Genomic DNA, 19,988 nt, shown 5'->3' with positions numbered 1-19,988 from the left:
CTCTTTAAGGCTGGGTTATCCAACTTGGCAGCCGCTAGTCACTGCGACGGTTCGAATTCTAATTTAAATGAAGTACAATTAAATGAAATCAAAGCTTCAGTTCCTCAGTTGCAGAAGCCACACTTCAAGTGCTCAACAGCCACGTGTGCTCGAGGGCTTCCACACTGGATAGCACAGAAAGTTCTACCGATGCTCCCACGTGAGAGAACATGGGTTGGGACCAGTTCAGAGATGCTTGGCTGAGACACTTGGAGCTTGGGACCCAGGGGCCATGATCCGGGGGAGTCAGGGCTTCAAGGGACGATGACTTGGGGAGTCGGCCTGCTTGAAGGTTGGCACCTGTTATTCTACCTGGGCAGGCCTGAGTCAGCCAGTGAGGATCCCCAGAGCCTTCTGTGCCTGTGACGGAAAAGCTCACTCCTCAGCTCCCCTCCCTTCTCTTTCCCAAAACCTTCTCTAACACAAGGATAATACCCGCTGAGGCCTCAGACAAGGGTGTTTCCCAGCAAACCCCCAACTATAATCCTCTTTTATGAGGGTCCCTCTGCCATCTCCTCTGCAAACAGTCCTGCCCCAGTCCCAGTGGCCAGGCCACCAGCAGGGGCCAGAGAGTATGGTCAGGCTGGCTGTGGCGGCCTCCGCACCCCCACAGCCCCTGTGGCTGGCCCTGGAGGCTCCCCTGGGCACATCTCTCTCCTGCTGGGGAAGTGGCTGTCTACACAAAGGCAATCTGAGCGAACATAGATTTTTTTTTGGTGCTTGGTTTATCTCTCTTGCTTGTATCTGATGCACCCAAGACAAAGATGAATCGTTTTTAAAATGTATCCAGGATATAAAGCTGGAGGAAGAAAAAGAGCTTATAGAAGGCAAGGGAAAATCCGCCTGGAAGGTGAGGGTTTAACGCTACCCTCAAGCAATGCGGGCGCAGGAGCAGGTGAGAGGCAGCACCGGGGGCAGACGGGGTGGCAGCCGCAGCCCCCAGAGCAGGGTGTCCTGGGCTGGCCGGGCCATGCTCAGGTGTACAAGGGATGTGTGGGACTAGATCCTATGTGAGCAAGTGTTCACTGCTGTCCTTCGTGCCGGGTGAAGCTGGGGGTGGCGAGTGTGTGAGTCCACACACTTCTGCAGAATCTCCCCCAGGGGACCCACGGTGAGCAGCTGGCAGGTGGCCTTGCCTTTGAAGCAGAGGCCCTGTGATTTCATGGCTCTGCCCTTCTCCACTGGTCCAGACTGTGCATTGAAGTAGATTTCCAGGAAGGACTCAGAGTTGCTCTGAGAACTTGGCTCAAGCGTAGACTCAGAGCTAGAACTCTGGCTCTGACCCACCTGCCATCCCGTGTCTCCCTTTCTCTCTCTGTATGCCTTCCTGCGCTGCCTCCTCCCCACTATAGTCGGGCTGACTTCATGCAGCAGGTGGCCAGAGTCCCGTTATTCCAGCTGTGACCCAAGAGGCAGGACACTCTCCCTCTTCCAGATTCGGGTGACAGCACCAGGGAGGGACTCTGACCTACCTGGATTGCAAGCCCAGGGCTGTTAGTGGGGTAGGGTGGCACCTGGGCAGGGGCCTGCAGCCTGGAGGGCAGATCCGTCAGCAGAAGCAGGGCCTGAGTGTGCTATGCCAATGTCCTCTAAGGGTAGGGCTGTGGGGCTCACAGAAGGGGGTAAAAATGTGGTTCCTTTCCTGTCAAAGCCTAGACATCAGGAAGAAGTAGGGGCTCCTCAAAGAGCAGGTGGGAGTGAAAACCTTCCAGCACTTTCCCGACCTCCCCAATCAGCAGCAGGTAAAGAGAGGCACAGGAGGGGGACCAAGCAGCCCTGCTGAACACAGAAGCAGATCCTGGGAGGCCATGGCTAGATCGTGCGTGGGCCAAGCAGAGGATGGCACGGATTCCTCTTGCCTGGTTCTCCAGTTGTACAACCGTCTCGCACAGAGGCATCTGTGGGGAAGACCGGGGCCTGGACACACTCAGCAATTTGTCCAAGGTCACCCGACTAGGAGTAGGCAGCAGGGTTCCAGCAAGCCTCATCTGACCCCAAGGCCAGTGCTCCTTCCCCAGCATGCCGCCTCCTGGTCCTCGCTCAGACACCCCTGCCACTGGCTGAGTCAGGTCTTCTCTGGGACCCGCCTTCATCAAAGACAATGAGATGAAGTCCCAGAGCTGCTCCCAAGACTGTCCTCGCTGAAGGATTTCGTTTGTATTAATCTAAGATTAGACCAAATGATTCAATTCACATATTGCCTGCAAAGGCACAGCGCCTCAGAACTTGTTAAATAGTGAATTGCTTTACAACGAGTTTGAGCTAAATGGATTGCAGTCTGATTCAGCCTCCAGGGTTGGGTGACAGCAGAGATTTGGAATATTAGATCACCATTGACCAGGGCTCTAGCCCAGCCTCTTTCCTAAGACAATCCACAATGGTGTCTCCCAAAGCGGCTTGTGGCCCTGACGCCAGGGGACTGAGGCCAGACAGCAAGAGGGCCAGCCTGGATCCCCAAACCCTGATGCCTTCAGGTTATGAAGGCAGATGCCGGCCACAGCTCAGGCCCAGGCTGCCCTACTGGGACCAGGGCCTTCCCTGAAAACAGCCCTTAACACTGCACTTTCTTGGGGGACTCCTCTGGGCAGGGATGGGCAGGCTCCCCCAGACTCGTTCTCCAGGGGTCTCTGGAAGAGTGGCTGACCTTTGGCTTGGCATTCTGGCTGGCCCTGTCCTTCCAGAGTGTTAAATCGCTCTTTCTGCCATAGAGGACGCGGGAGGATGAGGAAAGGGCCCCCTTCCAGGGACCTCACCACCCTCCAGAAGGAAGGGTTGTATGAATCCCTCTGTAGATGTGGGAACTGCAGCTCAGAGGTGTCAATTCCTTCCTTGGAGGAGGTCACAGGGGCATGATAAATCGAGAATCTGAACTCCAGTCCCCTGGACGGCAGAGCCTGCAGGAGTCCAACCCCATCTCCCTGGTCAGAAGGCCTGGTTCACTCCCTGAAGGGACCCAGGGGACCGGGTGGCCCTGTCTGGCCATGAAGTTTGGCTTCTTTGAGGTGGAGGCAATTGAAGAACACACAGAAACCAGGAGGGGCAGCAAACCTTAAAAAACTGGCCATCTGCCACCCCTAGTCCCCACCCCTAGACAGGAAGCTGGCGAGGGAAACAGTCAGGAGAACCAGGCAGCACCAGGCAGGTCCAGGACATGTGGGTGCTTCACCCCACCCCATCATGAGGCAGAAAGTGCCTGTGGGCCTCTGGCCCTGGGAGACAGGAGAGAGGGCCCTGGGCATCCATGCTGGCAGGAGATCCGAGGAGGGGGCTCCTTGGGCAGGCAGAGAGCACCAAGAAGACCAGCCAGGTGGGGACCCTGCAGACCCTAGAGCTCTGCTCAGGAGGGAGGACTGGCGCGCTGTCGAATGGGGGATGGGAAGGTGGGCCCCTCAGTCTCACGAGGAGCAGTGAGAAACTCTGCTGGGGGGTCATGGAGAGAGGGACTCTTGGTCCTCAAGCTGGAGGCTGCCCCAGCCTCTCTGAGGAATGTTCTAGATTGCTTTTGCAGCACAAGCCCTTTTTCGAGCCAGAAAGTGAAATGGGAGCAGAGGTAAGAGTGGCAAGGAACAGTGCGTGCTCCGGAAAGGAACCAGGGAGGTGTGCAGCCTGGCCGGGGAACACTGAAGGGCACAGGACCCAACCTAGTAGTCCCCTGGGAGGCTGGCACCTGTGGCTCCGCCCCCGCTGGGCTCCCCTCGCCTGAGCTCCTTCCTGCCGGGACTCCTGAGCGCCTGCAGGGAAACATCTAAATGCAGCGGCTGCCGGCCTAATGGCGACATGAGTGAGGAGGGCGATAAACATTAAATGAATTTTTAGATAAAAAGTCATAAAAATCACATTTAAAGATATAAATAAAATCCTGGAGCTTCAGCTTTATTGTTTTTGGGGGGTTCCAAGATTAATAAATTAGTGGGCATAAAATGGAATAATAGCTAAAAATTGATAATAAGGTAAATTTAGATTTAGAGAGGGAGTTGATCCGAGTCATGAATCTCAAGTCAGAGAAGCCCCGGGGGTGGGTGAGGGGCACGGCGGCGCTGAACTCTCCCAGGACTTGCTCCATGTGGCCCGAGGGTCAAGTCTGGGAACCTGGCCGCTCTCACCTGCCTGTTTCCCCACCCTCCTGGGACTTTCAGCCAGGCTCACGTGGGCCCCCGCTGTGTCCCAGCACTTGCCAAACTGCTTTGGGGAACGCAGTCGGGCTCCTCACCCTGCACAGTCCCCGCCAAGCGGGAGCTGGAGACCTGCACCTTTTGTGTCTCAGAAATCTGTCCTGATACCTGGTTCCCCTCGGCCCCGGCAAGGAACAGGCTTTCTGCGAGCCGGGTGTGCCGGGCAGCTGGGCTCTGCCGGCCTGTCATCAGGAGCTCTGCTCAGTGTGCAGGTGGATTCCCGCTCAGTTACCTCCCACCCACGGGCTCTTGTTCTTTTAGCCTATTCTAATACTTCAGTGCTACTGCTCTCTCAAATACTTCCTGAAAGTACTGGGCATAAATAATACATAAATAACGTGAAATTCCCTCTCTTTCATCAAAGTGGACCACCGAGACCTATTTCTTGGAGCCCTGCCAAGGCTACAGCTGGTCTCCAGAGTGGTTTATACTGGTGATGGCCAGCCTTCTTCCTTCCCACTCCCCTCCCTCCCTCCCTCCCTTCCCTCCTTCCCTCCCTTCCTTCCTTTCCTCCCATCCTCCCTCCCTCTCATCTTCCTTCCTTCTCTCTCCTTCCTTCCCTTCTTCCCTCCCTTCCTTCCTCCCTTCCCTTCCACTTCCCTCCTTCCCTCCTTCCCTCCCTTCCGTCTTCCATCCTCCCTCCCTTCTACCTCCCTCCCTCCCTTCCACCTCCCTCCCTTCCATCTTCCTCCCTTCCTCCTTCCCTCCCTCCCTCCTTCCCTCCTTCCTTCCTTTCCTCCCATCCTCCCTCCCTCTCATTTTCCTTCCTCCCTCCCTCCCTTCCTTCCTTCCTTTCTTCTTCCCTCCCTTCCATCTTCCTCCCATCCTCCCTCCCTCCCTCCCTCCTTCCCTTCCTCCTTTTCTTCCTTCCTCTTTTATGGGTGCCCCCTCCCCTTTCACCAGGTCTGCCTGCATTAAGCACAAGGAATCTTTGATGAACTCCTGCAAGTAGCTCTGGGTCTGATGTGCCCCTTGTCAACAGCCTGTTAGGCCAGCAGGGGTGTTGTGCATTTCAGCCTCAGGGATGGCCCACAGTGGGACCCGGAACTTCAGTAAGAAGGCTCAGGCCGTGCCCTCTGGCGCCAGGAGCTTCCACTACACAGCCCCAGGTGGCCGGCTGTTCTCCCTACTCATCGGCCATTCCCAGAGGAGAGGAGATGCAGATGCTGGGAGCCCACTCCCAGAGGCCATTCTGGATGGCACGGAGGGCCAAGTGCTGCCCAGAAATCAGTCTCTCTCTTCTCCCGTGGGCAGGTGCCCTTGGGGCTGGCACTGCCGGAATTCCTGGCTGTGATTACTACTCAGCTCCAGAGCCTGCGGGAACCCAGCTCCCCAGCGCCGCCTGCTCTAGGCACCCGTGATGCCACTCAGGTGCCCACAGCACACTCCAACACGCGTGGCTGCACGCGGCCAGGGAGTCTGGGCAGGGATTATTGCTTAAAACGGACAACGGGGTTTTGTTTATGAAGCAGGTGGAGGGAAATGCCGGCCAGTCTGTGGCTGTGTGAATGCGAGGCTGAGCTGCCTGCCAGGACATTAAGTGGAGTCGGATTCCTGAAATCCGCTTTCATCAGCAGATTTTTAAGGTTAGAATTACTCTCTCCTCTCGAAGGCTTGCCAAGGTTAATTCGGGCCTGAGCATGCAGAATTAATGGGCTGGGCAAAGGGAATCGGCCTTTTCCCGATTTTTTCTCAAGTTCACGAAAACATCTCTACAAAAGAGAGCAGACAGCAGGGCGGCGTCAGGCCTCCCCCCGGGGAGCTGGTGTCAGAAACACGCAGACACGTGCCGAGCCTCGGCTCCGGCACCAGAGAAGGGGGAGGGATGGGCGGCACGTCTCGTCCTGGAACAGACTGAGTGGGGTCCGCACAGCAGCGCCCCTTCCCCTGAAAACACATATGCTTCAAACACGTGCAGATGTCCTGCTGCCCCAGCCAGGCCAGCCCTGGATGCCTCCAGGGGCCTGAGTGCATCGGAGCCTCCGAGGCTCCGGCATCAGGTAGGGGCACGAACCCCAGCAGAATCACTCAGTCTCACTGAGCCCCGACTTCCTCATCTGCAGAAGGGAAAAAATACTAATGGTGAGACTTAAATAATAACTGCTACTAAAATAAGTCTGCAGTTTAGCAGAAAGAAGGGCCACACCGTGAGGGCTCTGGGATCTTTCGCAGAGGAGAAGCCAATCTTCCTTCACACAGGGACTGAGGAGCTTTGCCCCTTGCAGGAAGAAGCCATGTTCCCAGGGAGCTCTGCACCCTCAGGCCCAGGCTGACAGAGGCCTCCCACCCAGCACTGCCATCCAGGCCTCAGACCCTCAGGAGGAGAGAACTGAGTGGGATGAAGGAAGGGCAGAAGCCCCTCCCCACCCTCCCCAATCAGGCAGAGGAACTTGCTCGGTCCTCCCGGGTGGAGGTCAGGGTGCCTGGTCTTGGGCCCGGGGTTCCTGGTGGAGGTTTGGGCGCTAAGCCAGACTTGGGTTTGAAACTCGCCTGCACATCTTAGCAGCACTGATGACCATGGGTCAGTGGCTGGGACTTTGAATCGCAATGTCCTCGTTGGTACGGAGGGGATGAAGGATGATCCCGAGTCTGCAGGTTTGTTGGATTTAATGACACCACATTTGCCATGACCTGCACATAGAAGGTCTTCAATAAACACAAGCCTCCTCAGTTTCCCCAGACGCGGGGCACTTTGTCCCCTGTCTACCCATCTCTTGATGACAGCGGGGTCATCCTAACAGCTCCCGATGGCTCGGGCAGCCACCTGGTGGGGACTCCTGCCCAGGAAGTGTGCGGCAAGGCCACCTCCGCCGTTTCCTCTCTCCTCAGCTTCCCCAAGGAGTGAGGGCTGTTTGAAAACAAACGGCAGCTTCCCAGGACTCCAGAGCCCTGCCCAAGTACAAACAGAACGGGGGACAGAGTCAGAACGCCCCTCAGGGACACAAGCTCTGGGATCCCCTCCCCACTGGACAAGCATAGGGACCTCCTTCCATAAAAATGTCAGATCCCCCCCGGTTCCGCTCAGGTCTCCCCCGAAGTTCCCAGCTTCCCTCAGAACCAACCACGCGGGTCTTTCCCCAACAAGCCGACACTGACACGTGCCACAGCACAGAGGAACCCGGAAAACAGACCCGCTGAAGGAGGCCAGGCACGATGGCCACACACCGTATGGTTCCATTCCCAGGAAATATTCCGAAGAGGTCAATCCACAGAGTCAGAGTGCAGACTGGTGGTTACTCGGGACAGAGGGAGGGAAGAAGATGGAAGGGCTGTTAGCGCGTTGGGAGTTTCCTTTTGGGGTGATGAAAATGTTTCGGAACAAGATAGTGGTGATGATTGTACAACACTGCAAATGTACTTAATGCTTCTGAATTGCTGACTTTAAAAAAGTTAATTTTGCACTATGTGAATGCAACCAAAATTAAAACAAACAAAAAGAAACTGTAGCCCAGGCACAGACAAGGGATAGGGGCGCCACTCCGCCCAGTCCCCGGGGAAGCTGCCTTAGCACGCACACCCTCCTGGCGGGGCAGAGAGGGGCCTGGAGAGGAACTGGGGGCATGCAGGAGACACAGGTTTCCTGTGAGTCTACCTGCTCAACTCACAAGTTTGTTGAGCACCTATTATGTGCCAGGCCCCATTCAAGGTGCTGGAATTTGATGGAGAACCAGGTAAAGCAGTCCTGCCCTCCAGGCTTCCAGTTTGGAGAGGGGCTAGTCGGCCCCCATGGCCTGCTCTCCTGTGTAGCCCAGTGGGTCTGAGGTCCAAACCTCAGCACTGCGGCTGGGAGCTGCCTGCCTCTTGGGTCCCCTCCATATTAGCTTCTGGGGGGCCTAACTGCCCAGTGAGGCTGCTGACTCCTGTGGGCGTGAGCTTGACCTTCCATGTATTTCTGTGTCCCTGGGTCTGCACACCCGGCCCAGCAGAGCTGCTGGACAATGGTGTGTTGTTGGGACTCAGCTTGGAGGACATCAGGGAGCCAACAGCCCTTCTAGGTGGGTGGTAGGGGTCTGACCCTCTGGAGCTCTGAGGGCTGAGGCTCTGTCCAATCTCAGCCAAGACCCCAGGCCTCACAGGGAGCAGCCAGAGAGCACGTGCTCAGCGATGGCACCTTGACAGGAGGAAGGAGGCCTCCCTCTCCGTTCCAAGCCTTCTCAGACAGAGGCTGGGCTTCATGCTCCCCGCCACCTCCCCAACCTGGCACAGCACCTGGCACAGCACCTGGCACAGCACCTGGCACACCATGCATGCTCTGGAAAAGCTCAGTGGGCCAAGGACTAAAGGCAGAAAGGAGGCTCAGGAGGGACCCGGAGCTTCCAAGAGCAGGGATGGGGGCGAACTGATTCATCCCCCACTCCCGGGCGGAGCTAAGACCCTCCTTAGGCTGATTCATCCCTCACTCCTGGGCGGAGCTAAGACCCTCCTTAGGCTGATTCATCCCTCACTCCTGGGCGGAGCTAAGACCCTCCTTAGGCAGTGCCACAGCTGAGAGGGCAGCCGCCTGGCCATGAGGGGAAGGAGATCCCTGCACCAGGCAGAGCCCAGGGGCTGAGCTGCCCGGGGCCCTCCAGGCAACTGCAGAGCTCAGTGGACTGATCTGGAGCCCTGGAAATCTGCTTTCCAAAACCCCTCCCAGTAGGCTCTGAGCAGCTCCCCAGCGCGAAGTGCAATCTGCAGATGAGAACATCATGCGAAAGGCTCTCAACTGGAGCCAGGGCTGGGGAGGGAGGGATGAGGCTGGCTCAGAGCTTTAATGGGACTAAGCAGGAGGTTTGCTCTCTGGACCCGGAGCCTCAGCAGGGTCTGGGGGCCTCGGCAACATGCACATACGTTTCTAGCTGCAGAGCCCACATCCATTAAAGCAGTGCCCTGCCTGGGCCTCTGTAATTACACCTGCTCCTCCCAGGCGAGCACCTTGCCCGACCTCCCTGGGGAAACAGCAGATTGTCCTGCAGCCTCTAGGATGATCCTCCTGGGGGTGGACGGGGGGGCTCGGTTCTTAACGGTAAGATGCAGACACCCTGCATTCATCTGCTCTCTCTGCCCCACGGCAGGGGCTCTCACCCTGGAGTCTTCAGGCTCCAGAGAGAATGCAGTATTTTAAAGTGTGTAATGACATGCAGGCTGCATGTGGTACAAATGTCCTGGATGTATAAAATGGGAAAGAAACAGGTTTTCTGTCGCCTGCAACTATCCGACAGTGTTAAAATATGACTCGTTGGAATCCAATGCGCTGCTAAACTGCACGGGGTGGTATTGAATCTTGCAGGCAGAGCCGGGGGGAGGTGCGGCCTGCAGCCCAGGGCACCTGCGGATAATTCAATCCCACCTGTCTCTACTTCTGCATCTGGTCTGCTTACAAGGTGTGGAGGCTGTGGGGTTCCTTCTGTCCCCTCCCCTGCAGCAGAGGTGGGCAGAGGTGGGCAGAGGTGGCGGGGGCCTGCTTTCCTTGTGGCTGCTCATCGTGGAAATCCTTTGCCTGATGCCACACTTTCTGCATTCCAGATCTTTAAGGAAGTCTCCCCAAGTTGTCTCACTGGGCTATTGTATCTCTGCTCCACTGTTCCCTAAGGAAGTGTCCTCCCTGGCTGGCTCGATGGGCACCCATTCTCACTCATGGTCCTGACAACAACCTTCTAGGAGGGGGTATTAGCACAACCACTTTCAGGATGGAGTATCAGGCCTTGGAGAGGCTCAGGACTTGTACACATTCCACAGAGATTCTGACCCAGGGCTTGCTGGACGGTGGCCTCCGAGTTGGTGCCTGTGGTCCCCGATGGGGCCACATCCCTGCTGGGCTGGCTGATAGGGCTTCACCCTAGGCCTCATCTTCCTAAGCATGACACCAGGCCCTAAGGGTAACACGATGGCAGTGCCAGAACTCAAGCCCGGCCCCTCTGCTCCCTCCTACCCCCAAGCCACAGGGTCCTGTGTCGCAGTGTGGTATCAAACGTCTTTCTCCCCTGGGGCTGCACTGAGTGAGGAGTCAAGCCTATCCTCATTCCTATTTTCTTTTCTCTTTTTTTCTTTTTTTTTTTTTAGACAGAGTCTTGCCCTGTCACCCAGGCTGGAGTACAATGGTGCGATCTCGGCTCACTGCAACCTCCGCCTCCCGGGGTTCAAGCGATTCTCCTGCCTCAGCCTCCCAAATAGCTGGAGTTACAGATGTGCACCACCATGTACGGCTCATGTTTGTATTTTTAGCAGAGACAGGGTCTCACCATGTCGGCCAGGTTGGTCTCGAACTCCTGACCTCAAGTGATCCACCCACCTCAGTCTCCCTAAGTGCTGGGATTACAGGCATTAGCCACCGTGCCTGGCCCTCATTCCTATGTTCTGGGTGAGATAACTGAGACCCTTGGAAAAGACGAGGTCAGAGGGCTCTGGCTCCTGGATCCCACACACTGCCAGCATCCTTGCCTACCCCGTGGGAGCCGCTCAGCCTGGCCCGGTGGTCTTAGACTGCTTCTGACTTCTCTGATGAGAGTTACAGACCTTGTTAGAAAAATGTGGCTCGGCCCCCACGCGCACCACATCAGGTGCAGCTTCGGTTAGGAAGCCGCAGCCCCGTCCTGACGGTGTCTAGGCCTATGTCTCCTTGCTTCATCAGTCTTGTGGTTTGTGTAGAATCCAGATGGAGCCCACGCTTCCGGGGTCAGCTTCTTTGCTGTTTTCCTTAAACATGTGCGAAGCGCCGGCCACCCTTCCTGCTCAGCAGTGGCCCCCAGCAGCTGCCCAGGCCTCCAGCCCATGGCATTCACAGACCGTGTTGGTACCAGTGTTCACGACAGGTTATCACTTGTTTGGGGAAACATTTTGCTTCTGTACCTTGGAGCCATTCCCACCGGTGTGTGCAGAACAGCTTGGCTCACTGCACTGGAGCAAGCGGGCGGTGCTGCAGGGCGCCCACCGAGGCGCCGTGTCTGAATGTTTGTGGGTCCCCAGATTCATATGCTGAAATCCTGACCCTGAGGAGATGGTAATGGGGATAGAGCCCTTGTGTATGGGATTAGTGTCCTTATAAAAGGAGGCTGGAGGGAGATCCTGCCCCTTCTACCGTGTGAGGACGCAGCAAGAAGGCGCTGGCTATGGACCAGGAAGGGGGCCCTCACCAGACACCACATCTGCTGGTACCTTGATCTTGGACTTCCAGGCTCCTGAACTATGGGAAAGAAACGTCTGGGTTTTTGTTTTTTTTTTTAAACTTGGATCACAAACGTTTTATTTAAAGGCCCATCTCAATTTACATGTGGCGGCACAAAATAAAGGACCAGATCGTGACACACCATTTCCATCTCAAGTGGTCGAATCCAACATCTAAAACCCAGCGAGCAGCTAAGCTCAGCGCAACTCCAGCCTCTCGCTCGGACTCCAACAGGGTCAGCACGTCGCCCTTGCGCACGGGGCCTTTTACATTGCAGATGATGGAGCGGCTCATGTCGTCCATAAATTCCATGCGCACCTGTGTGCACTGTCCCTGAGAACAGGTCCTGCCCAGGACCTTGGTGACCCCGGCCAACCTGATGGGCTGCACACGGCTGGTACCCATGATGGCGGCTTGGCGGCGGTCTGGTGGAGATGAAATGTCTGTTTTTTATAAGCCACCTAGTTCACAGATTTTGTTACAGCAGCTGGACAGACTAGGACAGGCTCTGTTCCCCACCCCACCCCTGCCCAAGGAGGGCTGGCGCCTGCCCAGCTCCCAGCCTGGACACAGCACAGAGAGCCGCTGCTTTCACAGGGGCCTCAGCTGAGCACCCACCTGGAGACCAGTTCTCCCCGGGCTGAGGGTCCTTCCTCCAGGACGTGGAGGCTAAAGCACTTTCCAGACCCACGGAGCCACCAGGTTTCATGCCTTGCTGTGGCCCAGGAGCCTGAGAGGGTGGCACTGGCAGCAGGTGTCATGTATCAGAATTCAGCAGGGGAGACCCCCCCCACTCCATGCCCATGACCACTGCCAGTGCGGGGAGCCTATCGATCTTTGTGGCTCCCTCCTCACCCCAGAATTTGCCCAGGGAAGGAGGAGGAGGAGCAGGGACTGGGCTTGGGCAGCAAGACTCCCTCTCTGCTCCACAAACACAGGCGTTTGGAATGAGGGGGAGGAAGACGGTGGCTGAGGAGGGGCACCTGCTGACCGGCTCGGAGGACTCAGTGACATGGGCAGTCTGTGTGGTGTGCACGGAGAGCCTGCTTCAGAGCATGGGCTCTGAGGTTAGACCAACCTGGGTGCAAACCTGGATTGACTGGCATGTGACCGTGAGCAAGTAGCTTAGCTTCTCTGCACCCCAGTGTCTGCACTGTAAAAAGCGGAGAAAAGCTTCTAGCTCGTTCAGCAGCGAGCCTGCCTAGGATGCCGATGGGAGTTCCTCACACTCAGCGCGGGAAGGCAGGAGAGGACGGGGTCCCTGCCCTCAAAGGGCTGCCTTGAGGCTGGGGAAGCTTCCAGGGCATGTGAAAGACTCAGGTGGACGAGAGAACCCACACACAGGGCTGGGAGGCCCATGGCACCAGCAGGGCTGCTCTGAGTCCCTGCTGTTCCAGTGAGTACTGAGCCCCAGGGAGGGTTAGGGCCTGCGGTGTGTGCCTTGTGAGTGTCGGGCAGAGGTGAGCAGAGCCAGGCACTCCTTAGCCTGGCACCATCCGCTGAGGCCTTTAAGCAGCAGCCCACATGGGAACTGAAAGCTGGCACCGTGGCTGCTGAAATCCAGCACTCAGCAGCTCCCTCGCCCCCTCACCCCACCTGCACCCATTCAAAGCCCTTTAGGCCACAGACAGGTCCCACACCATCAACCTGACTTCACTTCGCTTCCTCCCCTACTCTCCCTCCAGACGGTCCCACACCATCCACACGCCAAGGGTTCACCAAGTGCCCACCAGGTGCCCTTCTTGTACAGCAACGTCCTCGGCCAGGGGCAGTTTGGCTCCCTGGAGGAACAGGCAGTGTCTGGGCATTTTAGGTGGACATGAGGGGATGGGGGTGCACTGGCATCCTCCAGGGCATGGACGGTCTCCACCTTGACTCCTCCATCTGGCCCAAACGCCAACAGCTCCGGGGTTGAGAGGCCCCTGCAGACCTCAGCACCATACCTGGGAGGTAAGAAAGCTGTGGGGGTGATGGGGCCACCACAGGTCCTGCCCACTGAAAGCTGTTAATACTCTACTTTGGGAGGCCAGATGCCCTTACAAGGAATGTCCGGGCTGTGAATCCAGTTCCGCAGAACCCCAGGGGAGCACCCCTCCTTTCCACAGCCCCAGGGAAGGGACGTCAAGGGTCTCCAGCCCAGCTGCTGGTCTGATACATGGTCCCTTTCACAATGTCCCTTGCACATGGCCGGTGTTGGGATAGCCTAAGCCAGAGGGTAGCCCCTTCCATGGGAAAGCCTTCTTTATAGCCCACAGAGGCGTCCAGCCAACGTGGGTTCAGCTCCCAGCTGCACCAATACAAGCCACGTGAGCTCTGTCTGCCATGTCACCTTTCTGAGGCTCATTCACCCAGTCGGCAAGCCTGTGGCCACCCAGGCCCTCCTTGTGGCTGGGCGCGTGTCCCTCTCCCGGTCCCTCAGCCTCCCCCTCCTCACCGGGATTCCCTGCACCTGCGAGACCAGAGCCTCAGACAGAGTCTCACCCTTCCTGAGCCTCAGTCAGGCCAAGCAGCTTTTGTGATCAAATATTGTTATATTTACCTAAGGATCTGTTAGGAAGCAATTTTTGAGATGATGAATATTTAATGAAATATTTAAATATTTAATAGGAACTTTTCCAACCTGACTTAATAATCCATGTCATGGGGAGAGGAAAATGGGGGTTGTGTTTTAACATTTTCACTTCCTCTAGGACTCTCAGTGTTTGCTAGGCTTTTTTTTTTTTTCACAGCAGAGTTTTAATTATACTCAAAATTCCAGAGAGAAATTCTTTTCTCATTAAAACTTAACTCTTGCCAACAGCAAGGTGAGCGGGTGGGCAGAGGACGCACTGAGATGGAAAATGCGTGGAGCTCAGAGGAACTGCTGGGACTGTCCACCCACCAGCCCGATTCCTTCGCTCATCAAGTGAGGAGTGAGGCCTGGAGCGGCCGCAGCTGTATCCAAGGTGACGCCAGGCATCTGTGGCCACACCCAGATGGGACCCAGGTCTTTGGACTCGCAGGCTCCAGGAACTGCACTCATGACACCATCCTGACCCCCGAATGTTCACTCACGTCAAGGGTGACATTGGGTGGCAGCTCCTAGCCTCAGCGGCTCTACCCGGCCCTCTGCTGCAGCAGCAAATTGAGATTTTCATCGCTTAGGAGGAGGAGGCAGCCTCAGACCTTCATGAAAGACTTGAAAAATTTAAACTGAGTTTCAGACTCTTCTACCACGAGGGTGGGTGTGCGTGAACGTCCAGCCACAGCCTTGTCCTGTCCTGCGTCCCCTCTTCTCTCTGGCTCCTCCAGCGTCAGGTGGCCTCGGGCCCAGGTCTCCAGGTCTTTCCACCCAGGAGGGGACACAGGCCAGCTCTGCCTCCCCCTCCAGTCACCCTGGGCAGTTCTGCTCTGGCTGAGCATTTATTCCCTGTGGGCCACCCTGGCACCAGCCTCACCGTACCTCCTGTGGGCAGTGGGGCGTCCCCTGGCTGACCAGCCCTTCAGACCCCGCTCAGACCACAGCTCCCATGGGCTTCCCCTTCCTCACAAGCGCCAGCTCCACCCTCGTCTCTGTGGTGCAGTCTCTCCTCATAGCAGCGGCCTCGCCATCCTTCTCTGCTTGGATCATTCCAGAAGGCTCTGGCTCTCTCTTTCCCACACCTTTCCCTCTCACTCCTGGGCCCTTTCTCTGGTCTGGTTCATCAGTACTTCCCTCTCTCCCCATCTGTCCAGGCCACACCAAGCTACTGCACATTCCTAGTGAATTCAGGGTATCCTCAAAACCCCCTTAAACGTCACCTCCCCGTGAGGCATCCCTCCCACCTCTCACCTGAGGCACGGAGGTAACCCCTCAACCCCCACCCCGTGCTAAGGGGGTAGCTGGAATGTGCTTTTATTACAGCACATTTTATTTAACACCGTGGGCTGTTTTTAGTCTATTTCCCCAGCTAGGTGGGTACATTTTATGGGAGCAGGATCATGTCACACTCAGCTCTATATTCTCAGGGCCTGGCATGGTTCCTGGCATACTGTAGGTGTTCAATTGCTTGCTGAACAAGTCCTTGAAACTGTATGTCTTTGTGTCTGGTTTTCTTTGTTTTTGGAGGGTTGGGGGAACCCCCCCATTTCTATGTCCAGTGAACTCGTATTCACCTTTTAGGGTGGCTGCTCAAAGACCTAATTCAATCCCAATCCTACAACAGCTTCTCCTTTAATCCGGCTCTGATTCCTCCAGGCAGAAGTGGATGCTTCTTGCTCGGGACCCCCATGACCCTCTGTTCACCCACCACCATCAGCAGGGCCGAGACCTCGCTGTGGCTCAAGGCTTCACTTCCCGCTTCCTCACTCCCTCGGCTGGGCCTTCCTTAGCTTCTCTGCCTCCAGCCCAGCCTGGTGCCCACGAGGAGGGATGCAGCAAACAGAACTCCGGGCTGGGCAAAGTGCACTGTGGCCACGTACTGCCGCCCAAGCTGCCTCCTCCCCGTATTCCCTGAGGCCCTCGCAGGCTGGTGCCAGCCCATCACGTGGCAGAAGCTGCTGTGGCTGGAGAGGCAGATGCTTGGGCAGCCCACAGTGCTGGGTACAGAGAGGGTCCTCAGAAGCCACTTGAGATGATCTTGGGCCCTGGGGCAAAGGTTGTCTGTCTCTGGGGTGCCTGGATACAGCCCTGAGGCCACACTTCAGAGGGAGGGCATGACAGATGAAGATCTGACATGTTTAAGATGGTAACTCTTTTAATAAGGGGTCTTTAAATATTTAGCAAAACAGGAGAGGCCAATTCAGCCAGGAGTGATAGTTTTAATCTCACTGAGCACCTGTGGTTTTCCTCCGAGTGAGGGAATCTGAATTCTCCCGGCTCCCAGCCCCAGCTCCCACCCTCTGCAAACTCCTGCAGCTTCCTCTGGGGGCCCGGAGGAGGGGCTCGATGGCTCACTGATGATCACAATATTGAGCCCAGCAAGACTGGGATGGCATTTCCTGGTCCTGCGTCCAGGCAGAGGCCTGGGTGAGAGGCTGTGTCTCCGCCCTCTGGCCTGCTCAGCTAGGACCCCCTGTAGAGGGTGTCTTGGGACCCTGGACAGCATGTCAGGAGGAAAAATAAATGGAAAAGCGGGTGCAGAGACCTGAGGGACCCTGTCTGGAGCCCCGATTCTCCCTTCTTACCAAACCTTCACATCTATGAACCCCACCTCTGGCATCGGCTCACCCAGAAAGCCCCCCCCTGCTCTGGGCTTCCCTCTACCCCAACAGTGCACTTCAGGGCACTGTAATCACCTCTGCCTGTGAGCCTCCTCTGTGCCACTCAATATGACTGGAAGGTGAGACCAGGTCCCCTGTGCCCTAGCAGAACCATACGCCAAGCAGAAGCTCAATCAGTGGTAGGTATTGTGCTGAGGTGGTCCAGGCGCCAGTCTCCAGAAAATGCTGATTCGGATGCCCAGGGTGGGGTGACTTTCCTTTTTTTTTTTTTGGAGATGGAGTCTTGCTCTGTCGCCCAGGCTAGAGTGCAGTGGCATGATCTCGGCTCACGGCAACCTCCGCCTCCCGAGTTCAACTGATTCTCCTGCCTCAGCCTCCTGAGACAGGGTTTCACCTTCTTGGCCAGGCTGATCTGGAACTCCTGACCTTGTGATCCACCCACCTCAGCTTCCCAAAGTGCTGGGATTTTCTACCCTCTCTGCTGTCTTCTGGCATGGCCATCACCATCTCCATGAGCTTCCAAGGCGACCTTGATGCAGCATCTACTAACTCAACAAGTACTTGCTAGGCTTGCCATGGGCCAGGCCCGATGATGGAGCTGAGCAGGCGATGGGGACCGGAGCAGACCTGGTCCCTGCCTCAAGGGGCATGCACCCCATGGGAGTGAGAAATGGGTGTCAGGCAGATCATCATACACATTGAGGGTGTGAAGCCCATGTGTGACTGTGCTGGCAAGCAGAAGCCTTGTGCCTTGCAGCCAAAGCCCAGTCATCCAGGGCTATGACTTGGGCGGAGACACAGTATACTTGAACCGGGAGAGGCGTCTGCTGGAGTGAATGAGGCCAAGAAGTCAGGAAGAGGGTCTGCGCAGGGGCAAGGAGGGACCACAGGTGGGAAGAAGTGTTCAAAGGCAGGGATGGAAGGGACATTCCTGGGGCCAGCAGAGAATGTGGCACTTGGGAAGGCCAGGGCAGCAGCACTCTGTCACAGCCCTTGGGTCTCGGTGTCTGCCTTCTCCATAAGAACACCAGCTCAGGGATGGGGACCAGGCTTGCTTTATTCCTTGCCAATTTCTAAATACCAGCACAGTACTAACATACAGTAGGTGCTCAATACATGTCTGTAAACTAGATCAAAAGAGCCTCATAGACATTGTCTCATTTACTTTCTTTTTTTTTTTTTGGAGATGGAGTCTCACTCTGTTACCAGGCTGGAGTGCAGTAACGTGATCTCGGCTCACTGCAACCTCTGCCTCCCGGGTTCAAGTTATTCTCCTGCCTTAGCCTCCCGAGTAGCTGGGATTACAGAGACACATGCCACCATGCCCAGTTAATTTTTTTGTATTTTTAGTAGAGATGGGATTTCACCATGTTGTTCAGGATGGTCTCGATCTCTTGACCTCTTAATCCACCCTCCTTGGCCTCCCAAAGTGCTGGGATTTCAGGCGTGAGCCACTGCGCCCGACCCGTCTCATTTACTCTCAACAGCAACCCAGTGAAGTTAGGATTATTAGCATCTACATTTTGCCGGTGAGGGAATGCAGGCCCTGGGAGGCTGAGAACCTCAGTCAAATCACGTATGGAGTGATCTGTGAAGGCAGGGTTTGCACCCAGGGCTGCTCTGACCCTCAAACCCGTATTCTCAACCAGTGTGCCTTTTTGCTTTGGCTTCTTTTTCCAGCAGATTCTTTCTCTCTCGGAGCTGCTGCTACAATCTCCATGAACACAACCCAACCATTGGTATGCAAACCTACATACTCCCTGTACCGGCTGCCTGCTCATCTATGCATATTTCGTTATTAAAATGGGGATACTTTAATCTCAGTCTAATTTCATCTTTAGGGAAGCTCTATCCCCAGCTGCCCTCAGTGAAAGCCCCCAGGAAGCGGGCACCTACTTGTGATTCAGGCCACCCTGCCCATCCGTCAACACGTTTGTCTCCTGTATCTGCCATCTCTTATTTATAATCCCGCTCAGATTAATGAATGACAGTAGTTCTCATCACAGGAAATTTGATTAATCAATTTAAGTGCTTAATCACCATAGCCTTGTTGAGAGCTGAGCATCAGGGATCTCGCTTTGATGCAGACGAATTTCAGAAGGAAGTGGGAGAGGAGAAACAAGATTGTCAGCTCTTCTCCACGGAAACCCCAGAGCTGAGGACAGCGCTGGGGAAGTCCTGGGGCCCCCCAGAGTCAGAGGTGGGGTGGCGAGAGGATGGGGAGATGACTCAGGCATGGAGCAGCCCTCTGAAGCCTGTGGAATCCAGGCCTCCCTTGCGCCTTGATTCCACCCGGCGTCTGAGCCTACACGTTGGCCAGACTATGGGAGCAGGTGGGCAGGGGAGGCAGAACCCGCGCTCGTCTAAGAGCAGGAGAAGTAGGCACAATCCTGCCATGCTGTGTGGCCTTGGGATGGGGCAGGGACTTGCTGCTCTCTGTGCCCAATTAATGAGCGAGACAAACAAGGGCACTGAGCAGCTCCCTGCTGGCTGTCCCCTTTGGCAGCAAACTCATTCCACCTCTGGGTCTTGGCTCGAGTTGGAGTGGACTCAGCTTGAAGCTGTCCCTTCCTATCAGCCCATGCAAATTCTGCCGTCAGCCCAGGACCGCCTCTTCCTCTTCCGGGAAGCTGACTTCAGGCCACACCCTTCCCTTTTCCAAGCTCCCGGGGCTCGTGACCCACAGCCGGACCTCGGCTCTGTATTTTCACATCTCTTAGCTCTCATCTCCTCTACCACAGAGATGGCTCTTTCTGAGCTGGAGCCTGATACCGTTCTTTATCCCTCCGGACTGGCCCAGCCCTGGTGCAGTGCATACAGCAGGCACTTAATGTAACAGTAGCAGCTTTTACTTTCTCAAGCCAATGAGATACGGACAGTCACTGGTAGTTTTATAGTCAAGCGTCAAGCGTGCGTGCCCCTGGAGGACATAGCGAAATGCTGGGTGTGGGGAGCAGTTTGAACACCAACATTCAATACTACAACATGTTTTCATTTTTCAGACGCAGAAAGAACCTATTATTTTGAATTACAAACAACAGAAGTAGAAAACTCCACAACAGAAAAATCTCAGCTGGTGGAGAAGCTCAGGAGCTCTCGGAAGATGAGCACTTGGGGGTAGGGGGTTGGGGACCTCAGGGAGTTTCGTGATGTCCAAGAGGAGACGTGGGTTACAGAGGGTTTAAAACCCGCACTGTAGGACCAGTCAAATAGAGACAGAGTCAGCTTCGCAGAGCCACCGCAAGGGCACAGGGTGGAGGGCCAAGATACCAATTACGGAATGGGCAGTGAGTGGCTACGGCGTGTGCGCTAAGCTTATTCTCTGTCTTAATCCCAAAACAGTGAGGAAGTAACCACAACCATTTCCACTTTACAGCTAAGGAAACCGAGGGGTTCAGAGGTGATGTCACTTGGCTCCCAAGCCACGGAGAGTGGGAGCAAGAGGGGCTCGG

At 55.9% G+C, this 19,988-nt stretch overlaps 2 protein-coding genes across 9 annotated transcripts in view; both read right to left on the bottom strand.

Annotated features, from left to right (window-relative positions):
- The window catches only part of CAMTA1 (calmodulin binding transcription activator 1), a 964,678-nt gene that overhangs the window by 304,260 nt on the left and 640,430 nt on the right, over window positions 1-19,988 (bottom strand). The gene's annotated exons all lie outside the window — the stretch shown is intronic.
- LOC110568063 (small ribosomal subunit protein eS28-like) lies at window positions 11,080-11,760 on the bottom strand. The gene is made up of 2 exons (XM_064363711.1): window positions 11,498-11,760; window positions 11,080-11,179 (listed from the first exon to the last, which is right to left on the bottom strand). Exons 1-2 carry the CDS (start codon window positions 11,758-11,760, stop codon window positions 11,080-11,082), a joined length of 363 nt encoding a protein of 120 aa, XP_064219781.1.

The sequence above is a fragment of the Aotus nancymaae genome, unplaced genomic scaffold (assembly GCF_030222135.1).
Source record: "Aotus nancymaae isolate 86718 unplaced genomic scaffold, 86718_ANA_hifiasm-v0.15.2.pri h1tg000053l, whole genome shotgun sequence".
Classification (NCBI taxonomy): domain Eukaryota; kingdom Metazoa; phylum Chordata; class Mammalia; order Primates; family Aotidae; genus Aotus; species Aotus nancymaae.
The sequence above is the reverse complement of the archived record's forward strand: the minus strand, read 5'-3'. Positions and strand labels throughout refer to the sequence as shown.

What these genes read in the sequence shown, in the direction of transcription:
- LOC110568063 (XM_064363711.1), bottom strand. Translation starts at nt 11,760, where the DNA reads ATGGGTACCAGCCGTGTGCAGCCCATCAGGTTGGCCGGGGTCACCAAG. An exon ending in GACCACTTGAGATGGAAATG is followed by an intron (nt 11,180 to 11,497) that starts GTGTGTCACGAT and finishes CCATCTCCTCAG; the next exon opens with GGTCAGGATTTCAGCATATG.